At 38.6% G+C, this 21832-nt stretch overlaps 1 protein-coding gene across 1 annotated transcript in view; it reads left to right on the forward strand.

The window, feature by feature from the left end:
• The window catches only part of LOC124163405 (parathyroid hormone/parathyroid hormone-related peptide receptor-like), a 49796-nt gene extending 31307 nt beyond the window's left edge, over window positions 1-18489 (forward strand). Inside the window, exons 4-11 of the mRNA XM_046540290.1 lie at window positions 4369-4534; window positions 6326-6485; window positions 7090-7220; window positions 7409-7500; window positions 11316-11457; window positions 13262-13604; window positions 15190-15582; window positions 18197-18489. Of these exons, the coding sequence (XP_046396246.1) occupies window positions 4369-4534; window positions 6326-6485; window positions 7090-7220; window positions 7409-7500; window positions 11316-11457; window positions 13262-13604; window positions 15190-15284 (1129 nt within the window). The 3' untranslated portion in view covers window positions 15285-15582; window positions 18197-18489. The remainder of the gene's footprint in view (window positions 1-4368; window positions 4535-6325; window positions 6486-7089; window positions 7221-7408; window positions 7501-11315; window positions 11458-13261; window positions 13605-15189; window positions 15583-18196) is intronic.
• Window positions 18490-21832: the final 3343 nt, after the last annotated feature.

Consider the following 21832-nt stretch of genomic DNA (forward strand, 5'->3'; position numbering starts at 1 on the left):
AAAGACTTGCAATATAGTCAACACAGATGAAGGATTAAAAACTAGCCTGTAGATTCTACCCTTCCACCATCAACGACTGGCTTTCATAAAATGAACTCTGCCCTAAAATTATTGAATGCATATTGCTTTAATTACACATATGTAGGGACATGCAAAAGGTGGGGTTATTTTATAGCCAAAAGTGGTGTTATTTTTCTACAAAAGCGATGTTATTTTGCCCTGAAATCGGTGTTATTTTAACGGCAAAGTAATTTATGTTGATTGAGGGCAGTGGCCCACCCATTGCCTTAAATTTAGGATATTATTGATTGGGAATAATTAAAGCAATAATATACATGGAGTATTGACTGAATTAACCTATTTTACATATTTATCCTTTGCGTATACATATATCTAGCTTACTTAGAGAGAAATTACTTTTAAATGTCTGTAATTTCAAATGAAATATTGCTATTGTGATCAAGTTGTCATCTTTTACATTTGTTCTCTTATCTGTTAACACAGCGTTATAGCAGGAAAGAAATCTTTCTCAGTCCATGTTTGCAGAAGTGATCCAAATTGCTTAAAGGCACTTAGATGCAAAGGATGTCTCAGACATTCGAGCTCCTGGATTGCTTTAATTACATCCACTGAACCCCGGGAATTTTGCTTTTGTAGTAATTTCTGTAATCCTCCCAACCCCAACATCAACTTCTCTGTCTCCATTGATTCCAGGCCATGAATTTTTTGTTTTTAAGTCAGGGTTCATGTCTGTAGACGGAACTTCTTGGGGATCAAAAACTGAGATCTTTTCAAATATGTACCTATTTTTCTGCTTAGGTCTTCTACCATAAGAGAACTAAGTTTGGTTGACGCTTTTTCAGCCATCTGCATAGGTATTGACTTTACAGCAGCTGCTTTACAGGTTTTCATGTTTTGCAGATTTAATAAGTGGTTTTATCTAAAAAAGTACTCTTATGAATTTTCTTGAGGCTCATTTTTAACTTCTTTAACTCTTTCAAAATGGTGGAGTTCTCTCCTTAACATGAATGCGGGACTGCGCTCTATGAGACTCCTTGGTCCCCTCTGTATGGAGCATTTATGTTGGACATCTGTTAAGAAAGGTCTTGCAGATAGTCAAACACTCTCAACACCAACCTTTTCTGATCCTTCCTAGTGGGCATTTTGCATTATCTTGGACTCTGAGGGTAGTTGGTCTCCCTCCTTTCGTGGTTTACCACCCTACCAGCATCATTGGTTCGCTGTCAACTCATGCTTTGTTTTTGTGAATTAGCTATATGGATGATTGTTGCTTGCACGTAAATTGCAGACTTCCAATTGAATTCCTCGATTTATTCTGAGAATTTTAAAATTTTGAATGAAGCTCTACCGTCAGCATTAACGAATTTAATGCCTTAACAATTTCCATGTTGATTTTATAGTGAAATCGAGATATAAGTTAATATTTATGGTAGAATTTCATTTAAAAATTGTAAACTCTGCCAAAAGACAAAGAATTCAATTCTTCGTTTATATTTTTTTTAAGAAAGAACCATATATTTATTTTGCAAACTAACTGAATGAACAATTGTATTATTGCGGTCCCTTGCCAAAAAGAGGGGTAATAAGAGACGAGGGTCTAGGTTCATGCTTCCGGATTTCGGCAGTTACAGATTTTGCCAGTCCATGGTGTTGGCCTGTGTTGGGTCCCGAAACTAAGACTTTGCGAACCCACGAATGTCATAAAAGGAGGAGAGCAAGGAAATGTATTTTCGGCATTAGGCCTGCGTAGGAAAATCTCAGACAAAAATTTTTGCCTTTCGTCTCCCGGGTCAAGAAACGTCCTGCCACATATTTTCGTCATTAGCAGCGAAAGGGTTATCTCTTTATAGAATGTGAGTATTTGGATAGTTTGAACCCTCCAGTAATTTTATTAAGTCAACCATCTGATTCCCATGGCATTTTGGCTACTTTGTGGACATCGTGAATGCGGTTTAGACATCCTCCGGACAAACAAGTCGCCTTATTTCCTCGAGTGTGTTTCTTTGTGGAAATCATGAATTTTCTCCAATTCATGGGCGATTTTCACCAACTCAGACGCAAATTTCATAATTTTTTTCCTTCTGCTCTACATGAAATTGTTTTTCGAGGCGTATATTTAAGCCGTAATTTTTTCACGGCATTGGCCGCTCACCGACGCGACTAATTTCCGCGGCCGCCGGCCGCCGTTCCCGCCACAGCGCCGTGAAATCCAGAGAGTCGTCTTGTCGGAAAGTGGCCTGAATTTTACGGCGCTGTGCCGGGAACGGCGGCCGGCGATAAGTCGTTTTGGCTTAAAGCTGCTACAATGTAGCTCCGTGAGTATTTCACGGAATAGACGGCGCACAGCCACTTTTTGCCGCTTTCAGGCTTTTGCTTTGCTCCGGCCGTCGTCAACGGCACGGCACTGTGCTTTCAAATAACCATTGGTCTCAATGCATGTCTTCAAGCGAGTCGAATCGCGCAGTTGACGGCACGGCGTTGTTGACGGTCAGCAAGGCAAGGTTCAATCCGGCCCGGCGGTGCGCCGTTATGGCGTGAAATACACATCGTGCTATCTTGAGGCTGCTTTCAAACGCGACGACTTTTCGCCGGCCGCCGTTCACGGCACGGTTCCGTGAAATTCAGGCCACTTTCAAACGAGACATCTCACGGCGCTGAGCCGTGAACGGCGGCCCATGGAAATTCGTCGCGTCGAAAAGCGGCCAATGCAGGGAAAATATTACGGCTTAAATGTACGCCTCGAAAAACAATTTCGTGGGAGGAGCATGAGCAGAAGAAAAAAATTGTGAAAATCGCGTCTGAGTTAGTGAAAATCGCCCATGAATTGGAGAAAATCGCTATTAATACGAAATTCGCGTATTCGCGGGAAAACGCCGGAAATCGCGTATTTCGCGGGAAAATCCCGGAATTCGCGTTAAAATTCGCGTTATCGCATTTGCGACTTTTGCATGTCCCTACACATATGTATAGCTATCTATGACTGTACTGAGTATTGGAAGTTATCATGAATGACTCTGCTGCACATTTCTTGATGTAGAGCCAGTAGCAATTAAATAAGCCTTAATGTGCTTTCAAGGAATCTTACTTCTTTGCCCCATTCTCTTCATTCTGTAAATCCTGAATTGCCGGCAATGTGTATTCTAAAAAGCATCAACGATGCATTCTTTTATGATGGCCCTTAAAAAATTGGGACATTAAGGGACCATGATGCTAATGATTGAAGCATCTGCATATCTGATAGTGATGTATAATCTGTCTCATGTTTTTTTAAATAAGAAGCTGACATCTATTTAGTGGTGTACATGAATACAACATTTATAGATATGTATCTGTTTTTTTACTGCTTGTCTTTCAATTTTCAAAAAAATTGATTTCACAAATTAATTAATTAACTTTGAATGGATACAAAGTTATCAAAGGTGATTTAGAATTTTCAAGTACCGGCTTATGTGCTTTAGTGCGCAATTATTGATTTCAAACAAATGATGCATAATTTTGTCCATCTTAGAAATCATTGCCTTCCTAAGAGTGGCTCAGGGCCTTGATGTTAATTAACTATGGTGCTGCAAGAGTATCTACAGTAAAACCTCTATGTAGTGAACCTCTTTACATCGTAAACCTCCATACTTCATACCACCTCTACTGTCCCGTCTGATTTACATGTAAATTTATAGGCAAAGCTCTATGTAGTGAACCTCTTTATCTTGTAAAACCTCCACTTATCATACCAAGGAGACACCCCCGAGATGGCCAAACTACCTCCACAAATCGTACCGAGACAACTAGAGATCATTAATGCAGTCGTGATTACGTACATGTAATGACATTTTCGGTGATAAATGTTTCACGCTTATTTTTTTTTCTTATGCACCTTTAATATGCTGTAATTTTCACATTAACCATTAGTTAAGGCCATTTTGTTCCATATGAGAGCATACCTAACAGTAAATAAGGAAAAAGGTATCCAACTATCCTAATAATTTTAAGTGACTGTTGAATTAAGAGAGCTCACATTGTTTTCCTCTCAAATCATGGTAAAAATTACACGATAGCACTCGCTTTCTACAATTATTAAATAATAAATATATGTTCACTAATGCATGCATGTTTGTTTAAACAAATAAGTATAATGGTTTAAAAGACAGTAGTACCTTTCATTTCCGAAGGATATGAAAAAATGGTGCCTATCACTAAAACCTCTCTATAGTGAACCTCCATACATCAAATTGCCCAAATTTTGGTCTCCTCCATTACTATGTGAAGAGGTTTTTACTGTATTTTTTTGTAGTCACCTTGCTCTACTGAATTGCAAAAATGCTTTCTATTGGTCATTGATCGACTGAGCAGGAAACTGCGCTGTCCACGCAACATGCTGCACATGCACCTGTTTGCCTCCTTCATTATGCGTGCCTTCATGTCACTGCTCAAGGACCAACTCTTCATTGATGGGGTTGACGTCTCCTCAAATGCCTTCGTCCACAGTCCAGAGGGCACCTATCTCGTGGGCGAGCAGGTATAATAAAAATAATAATAATAATAATATAATAATAATAATTTTATTGGTCAATAGTATTCAGAAATACTGAGACCACGTCAGGAAAAATTAGTTCAAAAATATACAAGAGAAATCACATACAGTCAAATATATAGGTTACATCAAAATACAAAGCCATCAGTACTGTGTGTAAAAAATTCATCGACAGAATATAAAGGATGAGAAACAAGCCAATAATGAGTCACCCTCTTAAATGTAGACAAACTGGTCATTCTGGCTGTAATTGGTAGGTAGTTGAATAACCTAATGCCTATATTAGGAAGAGAAGATTTGGTTTTTACCAATCGACACTGGTTTAATGATAAGAGGTTCTTACATATTTCTTGTGCTATGGTTGTGAGAATCACATCTTTTAGGGAAGATATCATGATTTTCTTTCACGCATGTCAGAGCTTTATACACATACATGCTATAAACAGTTAAAATTTACATATACCTACATTACTTCATATTAGATGTGACGAGTAATCTGTAATTCCCCTCAAACCTCTCAGGAATAATTCTATGAATAATTGTGTCATTATCCATTATTCAGTCTTTATGAATTACACTTGTACTCTGATTTAATCAGGTTATCTTTTCCACGAATAACAAACATGTGTTTTCCAAACTTCATAAATTAGTCCATCAGTGTTTAACCCTTAGACTGCAGGAACGTTTTTATATGTTTTGTATGTTATATATCAATGATTTGCCAACATTTATTAAAAGCAATGACATTGTCTTATATTCTGATGATAAATCTTTAGCAATGAGCCACAGGGATCCTAAGGTGATGCAAACCAAGCTGGAGAGTACATTATTACTTCGTTAAAACTTTCGCGGGTGCTCGTCATTATGATTAAAAGCTTTTGGGCTATGTCGCCGCGTCAATTTTTGGGTGGCCCCAACGACTTTCTGGAGGAATGTGGTTACTACAGATGTGTATGATTTTATGTATTATTTTTTATATTGACTTGTGCTATATATTACTATGTAAAGTCCTGGGACCAATAAAAATTATTATTATTACATATTATTATGTATGCTGACTGCTGAAAAACGTTTTTAAAAGTTTGACCATTGCTCGACTACCTTCTTCAGTTTCCCAAAATTTTTATTGCTCCCTGTATAGAGCCCAAGTGCACTTTCCCACACTGTAGGGATCGCTAATGCATCTTAGCTCTCCCTGGCCATCCCAGAAAAAAAATAATAAAAACGTTTAAAAACGTTCCCACAGTCTAAGGATTAAGAGGAGGTGTGGCACATGCATTGCCTTTATTTACTGTACAAAATATGAAGACGGAATCAGTGAAATCAGTGCTGTAGTTGAGCCGGTACGGGCCGGTATGGGGTATCCCCTAAAATCCAAACTTGTTATAAGCGTACCGGTTAAATTACCTATTTAAATCTGTAAAAAAAATAACCCTACAGTAAATTTTCCAATGGATTTCAGAAAGAAAAATCAGAGATTATTATTTACTAGTTCAGAGTTATCTTGTAGCACAACTTGGAACTAATATAAGAGTTGGAGTTTGACATTTCAATCGTAGCCAGATGCATAATATGTACATGTTCAGCTGTGGGCAATTATTGGTGAGTACCGCCTAAATTTTTTTTCCCAACTACAGCACTGAGTGAAGTTAATGTTAGTGTAAAAGTCTGTAAAATTGCAAAACATTTTTGCAGAGTCTGTAGAAGGTAGCTTTGAATTGAACTGAGAATTTATTCAAATGACCCCTCTGAGGTTTCCTTCTCTCTAATTTTCAGCGCTCTTGGGAATGCAAGCTGGTGATCAGCTTGTGGGAGTTCTTCCTCATGGCAAACTATTCTTGGGTACTGATGGAAGGCCTCTACCTGCACAACCTCATATTCCTGGCACTCTTTTCTGACACGAGCGCAATCACACTATATGTCATCATTGGCTGGGGTGAGACAATCATAGAAATGCTTGTCAACCTGCTCTCAGATTGTATGGGTGAATTTTAAAGAGCTCATGAATTCATAGAAGCAATGAGCATCTAAATAATCCAGATGCATCATCAGTCAGTCTGCAGCCACAATCGGCTCAAGAAATGTTTCAGGTGTACACAAACACCATATGGGTGTTCTCCCTGCTTAGAGGGGAGTCTCAAATATTCAGTACTCTATTAATAAACATTAAATGAGTTCACAACAAAATCAAATCAGAAGTTGGCCAGATTGGATATGGAATTACAGTTTCTCATATGGAACTTCAGGATATAAAAGCCAAATGTGTTGGCATTTTATGAAATTAAAACATTTTTAGAAACATTTTTCATAATTTTGATGCTAATTTTATCAAAACAAATAGTATTTGTGCTCAGAAATTCCACATGAAAAGGTCTAATAGCAACTCAAAATGTTCCATATCGGTACCCTACACTTGTTCCTCAAGTGTAGGTATCCATGGAAACAACACATTTTCTTCTGTCTCACTTAAATCTGAAATCTGATTTTGATTGGAGAAGAACTTTTAATGATTAATATCACTTTTTTCATACCGCCCACAGGTCTTCCAGTTCTGGTCGTCGTGCCGTGGGTTGCTTTAAGGGCAGTGCTGGAAAATACACTATGCTGGACTACACATGAGAATTGGTGGTTCTTCCTTGTTATCCATGTTCCCACAACTGCTACTGTGCTGGTAAATACATTTGATTGTAAATTCATTCATAGTACATATAATGGTGACTTTTTTAACTTTGAAATTTGTACTCTAAATATATGTACTTCAGAATTTAAAATCAATGATGAAACCATTGCAGCTCATATGATTGTATAATACGCCATCATGATTATTCTTGGTTCTCATGTATATGATTTGCATTCCAGATAAATTTTTTGCTGTTTGTGAACATAGTGCGTGTCCTATTGCTGAAATTACGATCTTCAATTTGTGAAGAAACGAGAAAATACAGGTACAGGTATGCATGTTGAGACTGACACTTTCTAACTCCTTTCTAACTGTAGTCTTATGCATCTAATTATTACCTTTTGTATAACCTTAGATAAGTCCTTAACCCTTTCGCAACTGATGACAAAAATATGCAGCAGGACGTTTCTTGACCCAGGAGACGAATGCCGCAAATTTTTGTCGGAGTTTTTTCTGCGCAGGGGAATGAATGCCGGAAATATCTGTTTCCTCACCCTCCCCCTATTATGACGGTCACGGGTTCGCGAAGTCTTAGTTTCGGGACCCAACAAAGCGGGAATTGGACTGTACCCTCGAAATCCGGGAGCAGGTACCTGCACCCCTTGTCTTATATTACCCCTCTTTGTGGTAAGGGTCATTCAACCATTGAGTCAGTTTTCGAAAAAAATATTTGTTCCTTTCTCAAAAAATATAAACTAAGAATCGAATTCTTTGTCTTTTGAGCAGCGTTTACAATTTCTAAACAAAATTCTATGATAAATATCAATTTATGTCTCGATTTCAGAAAAAAAATCAACATTGAAATTGCTGCTGCATTAAATATTTTAGTATTGATGGTAGAGCTTCGTTCAAAATTTAACGATTCTCCGTATAAAATGAGGATTTCAATTAAAAGTCCGCAATTTACGTGCAAGCAACAATTATCCATATACAGTAAAACCTCTACGTAGTGAACCTCTTAACATCATAAACCTCCATACATCATACCACCCCTACGGTCCGGTCTGATTTACATGCAAATTTATAGGCAAACCTCTCTATAGTGTACCTCTTTATATCGTAAAACCTCCACTTATCATACCAGGGAGACACCCCCGAGATGGACTAACTATGTACCTCCGCAAATCGTACCGAGACCACAAGAGACCATTAACGCAGCCATGATTACGTATATGGAATGATACTTTCAGCAATAAATGTTTCGCCCTTATTTTTTTTACTTATATACACCTTTTATATGCTGCCATTTTCACGTTAATCATTAGTTGTGGCCATTTTGTTCGATATGAGAGTATACCTAATAGTAAATAAGAAAAAAGGTATCCAACTATCCCAATCATTTAAAGTGACTGCTGAATTGAGAGATCACATCATTTTCTCTAAAATCATGGTAAAAATCATGCGATATCGTTCGCTTTCTGTAATTATTAATTAATAAATATATGTTCACTGATGCATGCATGTGTGTTTAAACACATAAATATAATGGTCTAAAAGACAGTAGTGCCTTTCATTTCCGAAGGATATGAAAAAATGGTAGCTATCACTAAAACCTCTCTATAGTGAACCTCCAGTTCGGCACCAGTATCCATGCAATTCTGTTCCTGTGGTGGGCACCTTAATCACTAGAATACTATAATAAATAAAAAGGGGTGTTATGGAGGGCCAGAGCATAGAGCCAAATGGCAAAAATCGCATATTTTTAATCGCAATTTTCGCGATGTTCCACCACCTAAAAGTTATTTTTTCAATACGCCAGCCAAAAGGTATTAAAAAACACCTCCAGAAAACGTTTTTTCTTTTTGGCCCTCTCAAACATATTTTATAAAAACATGCATTAGAAATTTTCAAATCAACGCCATATCTTCTTGTCTCGCTCAAAGTTCTTGAAAACAATTGGAAATATGCTCCATTAAATAAGGTTTCAAATGCCGCAAACTGCATTAAAAAATATACCTTCTTAACCGAGATATTAAAAAAATAGTGAAAATCGTATTTTCGATCTAGCCGGCCCTGGTGGGCCTCTAGCGGGCTGGAAATGTGGGGAGGTTTGTCCTATTTAATCCCAAATTGCATACCGCAAGTATGGGAAAAATCCGGGAGGGGGGACTTTTCACCCTCCTTATCCGGCTATGCCCTTTAGGTCCCTTCCATTACGGTGTAAAGAGGTTTTACTGTATATAGCTAATTCATGTAAACAAAGCATGATTGACTGCAAACCAATGCTGCTGGTATAAACCCAAAAGGAGGGAGCCCAGCTTCCTTCAAAGTCCGAGATAATGCAAAGTCCCCACTAGGAAGGGTCCAAAATGGTTGGTGCTGAAAGTGCATGATTATCCGTGAGACCCTTCTTAACGAATCTCTTGCAAAAATGCTCTGTCTAGAGGGTCTTTGAGCTCAGTACAGCAGACATGCTGAGGAGAGAACTCCATTATCTCAAAATAGGGTTGATAAAAACTAGAGGGGGTAATGCTTACCTAATGCATTATATATGATCACCTAAGAGATATATTTGCCAATAAAATCTGCCATAAATAGTTTTAGCGATAATATTAATCCATTCCACTTACCCGAGGGATGTACTTGACACAGATAGGAATTCCTTCAGCTATCTTATGAAAATGCTCTTTTGGGTGCTCGTTGAAGGTATATTTAAATAAATACATTTTTGTGTCAGCAACTATAGTGGGTTCCCTGCAAAAAATGGATATGTCCGATTCATGCCCCATTAGCACGTGTTTTGGTATGGATTTGTGCTGTGTGGAAGTATTCTGATCGATTTTTATTCTGAATGGTTAAGTCTGATTGGTTGCAACACGATCAAAATTTTTTGTTATGCTTGAAAATTTTCACCCTGATGACACACTGAGAGGGCTCCTATCACTTTTGGAATGAATATTTTCAAGTTCAACAAATTCCATTCACCTTGCTGACCAATCAGAAATATCCGTTTAAAAATTAAAACCAATCACAACGACTCCAACCAGTATCAATTATATCAAATGACATCCCACAAGGAGAAAATTCTTGGAACCTATTTTTTTGCCCAGGATAACTTTTGTTACCGATTGGTACGGCACACTGGGGGTGAATTTGGGTTGTAGGGCAGAGATGTTACAAGCAAAAAATTATGAATGTAGATGATTGGTGGGGTAAGGAAGGGAGTGAAGGCTCACTGTATATGCATCAACATTTGTCATCTGCCATTTAATGCCTTTCAAAATTTCAAAAATGTGCTGGCATACTAAATCTACAGAAATGGGAATTTGCAACTCCTATGTTTTATCAATATCTTTGGCAACTAATTGTGCTTTGGCATTTGTATTCTATCAGCCATGACTTATTAGAGTTCATTGCTGCATGCTATCTCCAGTATTTTCATGTAGCATTAGATAATGCATATATTTGTTGGTACATAGGTACCTATGTTATTGTTATAGTCTTCAATTTTACTTAATTGAGAAATTTTGTCCAGTAGTTATAGATGTTTCTTTAAAACATTAACATCTGTATGCAATGCAACGAAATATATCTTTTCCAATGGCCTGGATAAAAGTATCACATTGAATGAATTCTCCTCTTTGAAATGTTTCTGGTACCATCCTGTAGTAATTGATGTGATATCTGTTTCAAGTGAAATAATGATTATACAAAGATAAAAATTTGTAGGTGCATGGAATAATCCAGTTTTCAATTAGTTATTATTCAAATCTTGAGTTTCAATTGCCCCAGAAGTAGTTATGGTATTGAGAGTCTTATTATGAATTTGGGTATTAACTTGGAGCCATATCTTTTCCTTATTTGATGAGAGTGATTAAGAATGTCCAGTCTCAATATTCTCAATTTTGCTATTCTCTCAAAACCACTGACGACTAGTGTTTAACTTCTTGCTTATATTTATACCTCAATTTTTATTTTTTTAAATTTAGGTAATTCACCAGTTCTAAATTTTATTCCTCAATACATATGAAACCATATTTCAAGGAGCTGAAAATTCTCTCTAATAATCTCTAACAATAAGTCTTATGGCCTCATGCCTTTGGCAGCCCGTCCTGATCTCAAAAAATGCTTGACATCTTTTTGCAGGCGCTGGGCCAAGTCAACGTTGGTGCTGGTGCCCCTCTTTGGAATCCACTATACTCTCCTCTTGGGCATGTACTTTGCCAGTGTGAACCACGTGGTCGAGATAATCTGGCTCTTCTGTGACCAGTTCTTCGCTTCATTCCAGGCATGTATTCATTTACAAGAACGCCTAGAATATATATAACCAGGGGCAGATTCAGCATCAAATTTGGGGAAGGGACATGACCTGGGCCTGGAGAGAATGGAATACCCCCCAGGAGAGAGGGGCGTTTTTACAGTCGGGACTGCTATATTAAGGGGCACAGCTAGGAATTAAGGCTGGGGTGTTTTAGTTGCAACTAATACCGGGGTGTGTGGGGGTATGGAATACCCACCAGGATAAGCGGTAGGTGCAAAATTAATAAATTGCGGAAATTTAAGATAAATGGTTCAAAATGGTAAGTTTTACGGCTTTCTGAGGGATATTTTATTTATCCTTACCCTATTCTATTAGTAATATCAATCCAATTAATTAAAATGGATTAAACTTAAATTTTCTCTGAGCTCTGGGGTGGTTTTATCTCCCAAAACCCCCCTCGCTGCGCCACTGGCTATATTAACATAGTATTCTACAAATTAAGGTAGGTTTCCATAGAGTACTAAAGAAGTTATCTCGGAGCCTCCCTTTCCTTCCAGCACAGCCTTCTTCAATTCACTGTAAGGCCTACTCTCTTTCAATCTACCTAAAAATATATTCTCTTCCTCTCCCTCCCTCATTTACCAAACATTCTACCCTCTAACACCATTTTCAACATCCCCTCTCCGCTAAAGATTCGCTCCATCCAAACCCTCTGTCGCTTCTGTATCTCATCAAAAAGTTGCCTCTCTTCACCCACCATGTCCAGCACTTCGTCGTTCCTCTTCCTTTCTGTCCATTTCACCTTCTCCATTCTTTTCCATACCCAGATCTCGAATGCCTCCAATCTTCTCTCGTCTTCTTCCCTCAATGTCCACGTTTCTGCACCCTATAGAGCTACACTCCACATCAAACTCTTCACTAACCTTTTCTTAAAACTCTTACATAACGATCCTCTCAGAAGCTCCTTGCTATGCTCTACCATAAATACAACTCAAACTTCTCTCATGTTTGGGAATTGTAACCATGCAATTGCATTCACACTCCCTTTACTCCTTCACAACTATACAAAAGATGTAAATATTATAAAAATTAAAAATTTTTTATTAAATTTGGGGAGGACCATGACCCCAGTGACCTACCCCCTAAAAATCCACCCCTGTATATTTTTACCATATATTCCAGCATATAAGACAAACCCCAATTTTTCCAGTTAAATTATAGATTTTGGGCTGTGCTCACCATACCACAACCCCTCTTTAACACACACTAACTTGCACCATGTAACATACATATTCATGCTTTTATATTAGGTATTAAAATTAAAAAGAAGAACTTTGTGCTTTCACATTAATACCAGAATATCATATGAATGTGAAAGCTCAAAGTTCTTCTTTTTAATTTAATAATGAATCGCTTTCACCAAGTTACGCCTCAAACAATCAATTTTATATTAGGTGTTATTACTTGAACAATTCTGCCCACACTGGTTTTATACGATTCTTCCATATAGTCGAGATACAGGTAAGGCCATTTTTGAGCTTAAAAGGATAGTATGTAGTATAATCTGGATTAGATTAGTAACTGGATTAGTATCTGGTATAGTTCACAAATTTCCACAGAAGGGAATGATACCTAGGTAGCTTAACTGGCCGAGGTACTCAACCGAAAATCAAGGGATCTGGATTCCAATTCCGGTTGTGGCAAATGATTTTTTCTTGGTGGAATTTCTGCACAATTTGTGGCATTATGGGTGACTACGTAAAGTTAAAGTCAGTGCCCACGTTTCTGTACCACTCCTCTCAGATGCATTGTTGCCCCTCTTTCTGCACAGGGATGTTTTGTGGCCATCCTCTACTGCTTCATGAATGGAGAGGTGCGCGCTGAGGTGGCCAAGATCTGGTTGCACCATTTCAGCAAAGGGGCCGGTGCAGATGGCAAGGCGCAGTGGTGGCTCTCCTCGGGGTACGCAGATGGTGGCAGCTCCAGTCGCAGGACCTCCCGCGCCATCCTGTCCTCCTTCCCACGCAAGTCCCGTGACCTGGGCAAGAAGGACACAACCATCAATGCAAAAACCCTGGGCAACCAGGTGCCCTCGGCGCACCGATTCTCCAAGAGTGGCGACAGCATTGCCATACGGCAGTCCCCACCACCTGTGGGAGGGTCATCTCCCCGAGGTAAGGTCCCTAATCACCCAAAAATTCCCAGATATGTATGCAATCCTGAAATTTGAGGTATGATGTAAGTCATATCAACCTCCAGTTAATGCAAATGTAGGCATTTATATCAAGTTTTGTTCAATAAAGTATCACCTGATTCCTTGCCAACATTTGGGAATGAAATTGATCACATCTTTAGAGCTTTCTTTGCCTTAATACTAGAACCGCTGAACTTTCCAACCCCACCAAAACTGCGGCATGGGACTTTTTTGTCCCATTGACAAAATACGTTGATCCTGTCATGTTTAAGTATAATTGACGGTTTTTTCTGGTTTGTGTGAACAAAACACGTGTTTAGGTAATGTTTAAAACGTTTTATTAAGTATTACTAGGAATACAGTAAACTTATTTTGAAGTGTGTGCATTGCAAGCTCAGACCTGCAGATGCACTGGGCAGAGGTGACACGGCCGGCGCTGCGTGAGTAGGCGGCCGGCTCAGTGTACAGATTATTCCCTTCTGCACTTCTAACTGGCAGAATAACGGTATCTGTGCATCAAGCCCCTTCGTAATAAACTGTTATTATGCTAAATACAAAATAAGTGTACAAAAAAACTGAAATTGTATGTTTTCCCCATATGGGACAAAAAAGTCCCATCCCGCGGTTCTAGGTAAATTGTTATTTTTCTCGCGAACCAAACATCGTACAATATTTTCAATATAGCCCCATTCGAAAGAGCATAAAAAATGAATTAAAGTCAGTGAATTTCAAAGGGATAAAACCACTAGTACATGAATGGCAAACATTTGCAAAGAGCGATGGGACAAAAAGGTCCTGTCCGCGGTTCTAGTGTTAAGGGTCTCTGTGATGAAAGGGGAAATTTTGGCTTGTCAATATATTATCAACTCTTTCAGTGAAAACCACTTTTTCTAGGAACTATGCCAAAATTATTTTGCTGAAGTATTGATTGAAGTATGAAATTATTTTGAAGTAATTTAGCAAAAAAATATGATGGGCAAATCAGACAAGATAAAACATAGGCAAAATAATGCCAGGGATCAATTTTGGAACTACAAACGTTCCGCATCATAAAAGTTTTTCCCTTTCATGTCATATGTTGGCAAAGTTTGAATTACAAGGATCAATTGTTGGCTCTGTTTAAATAGCATGATGGAGCACCCAGAACTTTTGGTCAGAGATGGAGGAGTACTATCGAGCTCCCCAGCACTCCAAGGGGTGGTGATAAAATGAAAATTCACTAACTCATTTTCAACTGTGTTGTATTCCATTTTAAGGTTCCTTGGATGGATAACTATTACTAATGTCACTTCTTTTTTGAATAAGGTAACCCAGGTTTTGATGAATAATCATCATCAAGCGTAAATTATTATCTTTTTATTGATAATAATTTATGCCAATCAATGATGATTACTCATCAAAACCTGAGTCGCTTTATTCAAAAAAGAAGTGGTATCAGTAATAGTTATCCATTCTAGAAACCTTAGTGATAAAAAGAGTTGACCAAACCCACAGAGGGGAAAATAGGCAAATATTTATTGCACTTTACTGAGAGCACCTGTCTCCCCTAACGTTTTTGTGTGCAGGGGGTGGTGTCCCGGCTCCGTCCAGTTGCTGGAAGGACAGGGGGGGGTGTCGGAATCTCAGGGGTCCGGAGGCTACTGGCGAGACGGTGGCGTAGGAGGCCGACAAGTGGGGTGGGAGCCAAAGAGGGTACGACGTCCCTGTGGCGGAGTCGCTTTGGCGTTGGGGGAAGGGGAGGGGCACCAATTGGTCGAGGTGGTGGTCGAACTAACGGATCATCTCCATACACATCAGCCGTCTCCTTCTCATGCCACACGACCCACTGCTCAATCGACTATGGAGGAGGAGGAGGGGGAGGGGAGGACCTGTCTCCTGCCCTGTGGCCACCCCTGCTGAGTGAGGAGCAAGGGCCCGAGACACCTAACATAACGGATAACCTCAACACAAAGAACAAGGTGAGACCGGGCAGTAAGCTGATCTTTTATGAATAATGTGGGTGCTCCCCAGTGACTTGAGGAGAAAGATTACAGAAAGTATGATTTTCCTCCAATATTTTCAGCAGTTGAGTGAAGTTTTCAGTCATTTTTAACCCTCAGGCATGACTTTAAATAGAAGCATCTAGTCCCTTAGTGCATATGATGGTATTTTTGTCAGACTGGCTGTTTGTCTGACCACCAACATGAAAAAAACCTCAAAGATGGAGAGATCCATGAATATTTGATGCTACATCTAGTGTCCAGCCATATCAAGGCCTCAAACATGTACAATAGGGTTGTTTCCTTCATCAAAGAAAATGAAAGGCATTGATTGCGATTCGTTACCCACCATTAGTGTATTCATCATGTACAAATTATTTGGTTTTAGAAATCCCAGTTTAGACGAATGTTAATGGTCAATTTTTACCTCATTTGGAAAAGGTCAGATTGGCACCCATACGATGCCACTCCATGTGACATCACAGGGACCTAGATTCTATTCGAATAGATAGGAGTTTTACATATCGCCTGAGATTACCAATGCATGCATGAGGCACAGACCTCAGGGAAACATCTCTTAATAATCACCTTTTAAAATTGCCTGTGATCGGAAAGTTTCCTTCGTTTGATAGGGTATTAATGATCCTTATTTAAATCGAGTGCTACCTGCTAGCAGCCTGCATCATAGCGGCGGCGCTCATAGCCTCACACCAAAGTGGCCTCGCATGGCGGCAACCGGAACCACAATGACGTAACACGGGCTTTCCCAGCATTCATACTTAGCCGTAGCATTTTCGCGTGCTTGAAAATTTTCACTTTTCATTTAATCACAAAAAATAGATATCGTCATTTAATAATCTAAAAGCATGAAGTATGTACTCCAGGAGAAATGATATTTTGATTTATGCAATAAAAAATAATAGGAAACCACCCTGTCACCTTGAGTTGAGCTTTATCCCCTTGCCCATATGGACAAACTAGGCATTAAAATGCTAAAACATATTATTAAAGGATGGTGGCCTTGCATATTCTTACCAAAAATGTGCACCTTTCACTTATTTACTTCCAATTATTATTTGAATCACCTTGAAATTTTATCCGATTGGTGACGAAAATTTTTCTAGGGCATTAATTTTACATTGAGTGCACTCAATGCTTTGCATAATTATTCAGAGAGACCTGCATTGCTTCCTCAAGTGTCTTTTTACACATTCTACGAATTTCTAAATCCACACGATTTCCACAGCATTCAGATAAATGGAGGGTGGAGGCAGGAATTTATCTATGGACCTATGAACCCATTTTACCTAGGTTGAAGTCTTCTGTATTTGGATATAATTTCACATACATAGTAATATTCTACTTTCTGAGAAACATTACAAACCCAAGCAGTAGTCGATATCCGTCAGATATCTAAATAAGGTTGCAGTGGTATAACTAGGATTATGCTTTGGGGGGGAGAGGAGGATGAGATAGGCTAAGGTGGCAACCCTCCCCCCCTCCCCCCCCCCCAGGCACAGGGGTTACGGGAAATAAAAAAAATAACATGCCTGGAAATACATTTTAAATCATTTTGGCACTAAAAATTTAACTTTAAGCAGATGCAGTTATTGTACGTCCAAACTATAGACAATGGTTAAAAAAAAAAAATTATTTCTCTGAAGCTTTGGAAGGGATCTATCCCTTCATGCCCCCCATTGTTACCCCACTGTAAAGTGGATATATTCAAAACACGTTATAACACAATGGATATTTTGGCAACGTTACATAGATATCCAATTTATAACATCCACAACAAGTTGTAAAAATTGTTTCTTATATGTATATCCAAGTTGTAATATCCGTGATATTAACAAATTGGTATCCCAAACAGTATCCATAGGTAGCATTTTTAGGAACTGCATAGAGTTGAAGAGCACAAATGTCATGTTTGTATGTCTGAGGATTACCAAAAAGTATAATAAGCACACCTATTGTATAGATACTTATTAAATGTTGTGAAGAAACCTAAGAGATGTTGTAATATGGACCAACATGTCCACTGTTGGACATCCCTGCAACCTTGTTTGGTGGGTCCTTTCGATATATGACTGATATCTATACAATGTTAATTGCATTAACATAGATATTGCACGGATGTCATACGTTTGCGCTGAAAATGTTGTCTGGATGTTGATAGGATCAGTGCTGTTGTTGGGTAAAAATTTTAGGCGGTACTCACACAATTTGCCAACAGCTGAACATGTCATCCAGCCACGATGAAATTCCAACTCTTGTATTAGTTCCAAGTTGTGCCACAAGATAACTCCGAACAAGTAAATAATGATTTCCGATTTTTCTTTCTGAAATCCATTGGACAATTTACAGTAGGGCTATTTTTTAATGATTTAAAAAGGTAGTTTAACTGGTACCGTAATAGTGAGTTTGGATTTACCGCTCCAACTACAGCACTGGTTAGGATATTGATTTCTGCTTGGGAAGTATTTATTTCCAATGATCGTAATGTGTTTCCACATAGTGAAGGGTGAGAATTTGTTATGTATACCAAGTCTTCTCTGGTCTGCATGGTTTAATTGATGCCTTTGGCTTCCAGAGTGATGGGATTCCACTCAGAGCGGAGGATGGGAATGGGTGGAGAGGAGAGGAGACAATTGCATACATGGACGTCACGCAGAACACTACGCTTTAAGGAGGGCCAATGAGGGGCTCTGCAGAGACCCGTCTGTCGTCTCATGTTCCATTCATCAGTGGCCAGCATGCACCAATGGTATTCCATTATCCTCCACACTTCATTCTGAAATGGGAGAGGAGGTTTATGTACTGGCAAAAGGCCAATGACAAAGTTCTTTCCGTCCAAGAGAGAATTATATATTTTTAAAGCTATAATTAATTGGCTGGAGCTTATTTATCCTGAGTGGATATTGAGGCTGAGTATACACCACAGCTGGTAGTTTCAAGAGAGGCACTTCCTTTTGTAATGTCCAAAGAAATTGGTGTCTACAAATGACGACCGTGATATCAAACGTAAAAATGGCTTGGTGACAGTGGGGTAACTAGAGATATGCTTTTGGGGGAATGGGGGAGATTAGTGGGGGCAACCACCCCTCCCCCAGGAAACGGGGAGTTCAGGAAAATTTTTGGAAAATAACATGAAAAAGGATTTCACATCATTTTGGCACTTATAATTTAACTTTAAGCAGAGGTAGTTATTATGTATCAAATCCAGACAAGATTTTTAAATAATTTTTTGATTTCTCTGAAGCTTTGGGGGGGTATACATTCCCCCATCCCCCCCCTCATAGTTACGCCACTGCTTGGTGATGTACCTGGCAGCATTTGCGACCAAAAATGAGGATATCCAGGTTCAAATCCCGGTCAAGTCAAATGACTTTTTTGGTGCGAATTTCCCCCTTTGATGCATGTAGCATTTCACCTGTGTGTGTGACTGCATTCTATGTTGCTTGCTTATGTAAGGCTTTGGAAAAGGTCAGTCATTCATAAAGCAACACATTTGCATTCATTCCTATAATAGTGGCGTAACGAGTACACTCTTGGTAGTAGTGATGAGCGATATATCGCTAATTGTGATTAAAACAGTTACTGAGAAGTAGCAATCATTGTCCGTGGCTTAATACTCGAAATCACTGTGATTGGATCACTGGATTCGGTGAAGATAGCACAGGCTGCTACCAAGTGATGAGCGATATATCACTACCTGTCATTGACGAGAAGTAGCCAATCATTGCCGGTGACTAAATCACTAAATACTCTAAATCACTGCGACTGTGAATGCCGTGAAGATAGCTTCGGCTGTTACCACTGCTACCATCTACCTAAAGTACTAAAAAGGCTGCCTCATTCATCTTTCATGAAGAATAAAACATTCATTACGAATTTTACAGCTAACGGTTTGAATCATGATTGTTTGAATATAAAACATGTTAAAAAAATGCCGAGGGATTTTAATGATTGCCACTTATCAATTCCTTTCCCAAATAACATTTACTTAATTATTATAATATAAACTCAGAATCAGAACTATTCACTAAAAATTATTTTGCGTGATTTTCCAATTTTCAATAAGTTTATTACAGTAAAACCTCTATGTAGTAAACCTCTTTACATCATAAACCTCCATACTTCATACCACCCCTATGGTCCCGTCGGATTTACATGTAAATTTAGGGGCAAACCTCTTTGTAGTGAACCTCTATTTATCGTAAAACCTCCACTTATCATACCAAGGAGACACCCCCAAGATGGCCTAACTACCTCCACAAATTGTACCGAGACAACTAGAGACCATTAATTAATTAGAGGCTGCGATTACATACATGGAATGATATTTTGAGCAATAAACATTTCACCCTTATTTTTTTTCTTAAACACCTATATATGCAGTAATTTTCACGTTAACCATTAGTTATCGCCATTTTGTTCCATATGGGAGCATACTTAACAGTAAATAAGAAAAAAGATATCCAAGTATCCTAATCATTTTAAGTGACTGTTGACTTAAGAGATATCACATCGTTTTCTCTCGAATCATGGTAAAAATCACTCGATAGCCCTCGCTTTCTGTAATTATTAAATAATAAATACATGTTCACTAATGCATGCATGTTTGTTTAAACACTTAAATATAATGGTTTAAAAGATAGTAGTGCCTTCATTTCCAAAGGATATGAAAAAACGGTGCCTATCACTAAAACCTCTCTATAGTGAACCTCCATATATCAAATTGCCTAAATTTTGGTCCCCTCCATTACAATGTAAAGAGGTTTTACTGTACTTCCTTTTGCGGAGAGCTCATTCATTGGAATTGGACATGATAGCAGGAATAGCAGTGCCATAAATCACCACTGACTTTTAAAAGGGATTCTCCTAAGTGATCGCAATCACAGTTAAGAATTCCCGTTACTGATGAGTAGCAGTCACAGGTAACGAAGTGATTGGAAAATCACAGTTCCGCTCATCACTACTTAGTAGCGAAGGTTTCGTTGGTGCTCCACCGGCTGATCTCCTCCATGGCTGCCAATGTTTCGGGGTATGAGTTGTAATATGCGGTGTCTACTACTCGTGTAATCGTTATACACCAAGGAGGTTGTAAATATCTGGAGGCACTGTTTCCGAGTTATTGACGTGGTCTAAGTTCTGCCATCTTACTTTGACAATTTTTGGACTAATCCTCCGACTGATATTTTGAGATGGGAAAGTTTTGTTCTCAAAATGAACTAAATTAAGCGAAAAATGCTACCATAATCATTAGTATTCCGACGGTGATTCTCATCGGATTTTTCCCATCATTCGTGATACCTCTATTAATGTATAAACTCTGTGTCTGTTAGCCACTTTACTGGCAGGGATATCCTTGGAAATATACTTTATTACTATATTTGTTAATTTCCATTGGCTATAATAAAATTCAATACCCGTATAAGTGCAAGGAAATGACTAGTTTACTCTCGTAAAATGTTATTTTCAGCTGAGCTGGTTGTAAAATGTAACCATGGTGATTGATAATAATTTTCCCTGGGAAAAGATGTTTGAGTCATAACTTTGCGAAGCCTGCCAATGAAGTAAGAAAGAAAGGTTTATATTGTGTGTTTCATAGTTTATTTTAATCTATTAACAAGTTATGACCAAAAATTTCACCAAATAGAAAGCATTGACCCTTATGGGATTGTCAATGTTTTAGTCAAAGTGGGCGTGGCTCGTTCTACCCAAGCACCCCCATTCCGCCCACACTTTGCTCCACGCTCAAAACCAGTGGTGCCCCCTCCAGATATTTACAACCTCCTTGTACATACTACACAAGTGGTATCGCCTGATGGAGCACTCGAGCAGCCCTCACTAACAGCATACTTCATGAAAGGATTAGATCTTTTTTTTGAGCACACTCTTGTTTCCTGTGCAACAATATGTGCACCTGTCGCAAACAGCTTATTCAGTTTAAACCCCATCAGAAATTTGCTTTGACTAATGATTTACTGGTGTAACTGGCAGTGTCAGGAGGATCCACATTTGAATCCTGGTTTAGACAATTGATTTTTCACGGCAAATTTCCTCCTCAAGAATTCGAATGTTGTGTGGATATCATTTTTATTGATGGGGTTCTTCTGAGACACTAAGAGGTCAATCTCTGGATCTATCAGCGTGGCTGAGAGAGTTTGAGTCAGATTTTTCATTGTTGGTTAAAGCTTGTTTGCAAAAACAATGTTGAAGTTGT

Source organism: Ischnura elegans, chromosome 8 (genome assembly GCF_921293095.1).
Source record: "Ischnura elegans chromosome 8, ioIscEleg1.1, whole genome shotgun sequence".
Taxonomy (NCBI): Eukaryota; Metazoa; Arthropoda; class Insecta; order Odonata; family Coenagrionidae; genus Ischnura; species Ischnura elegans.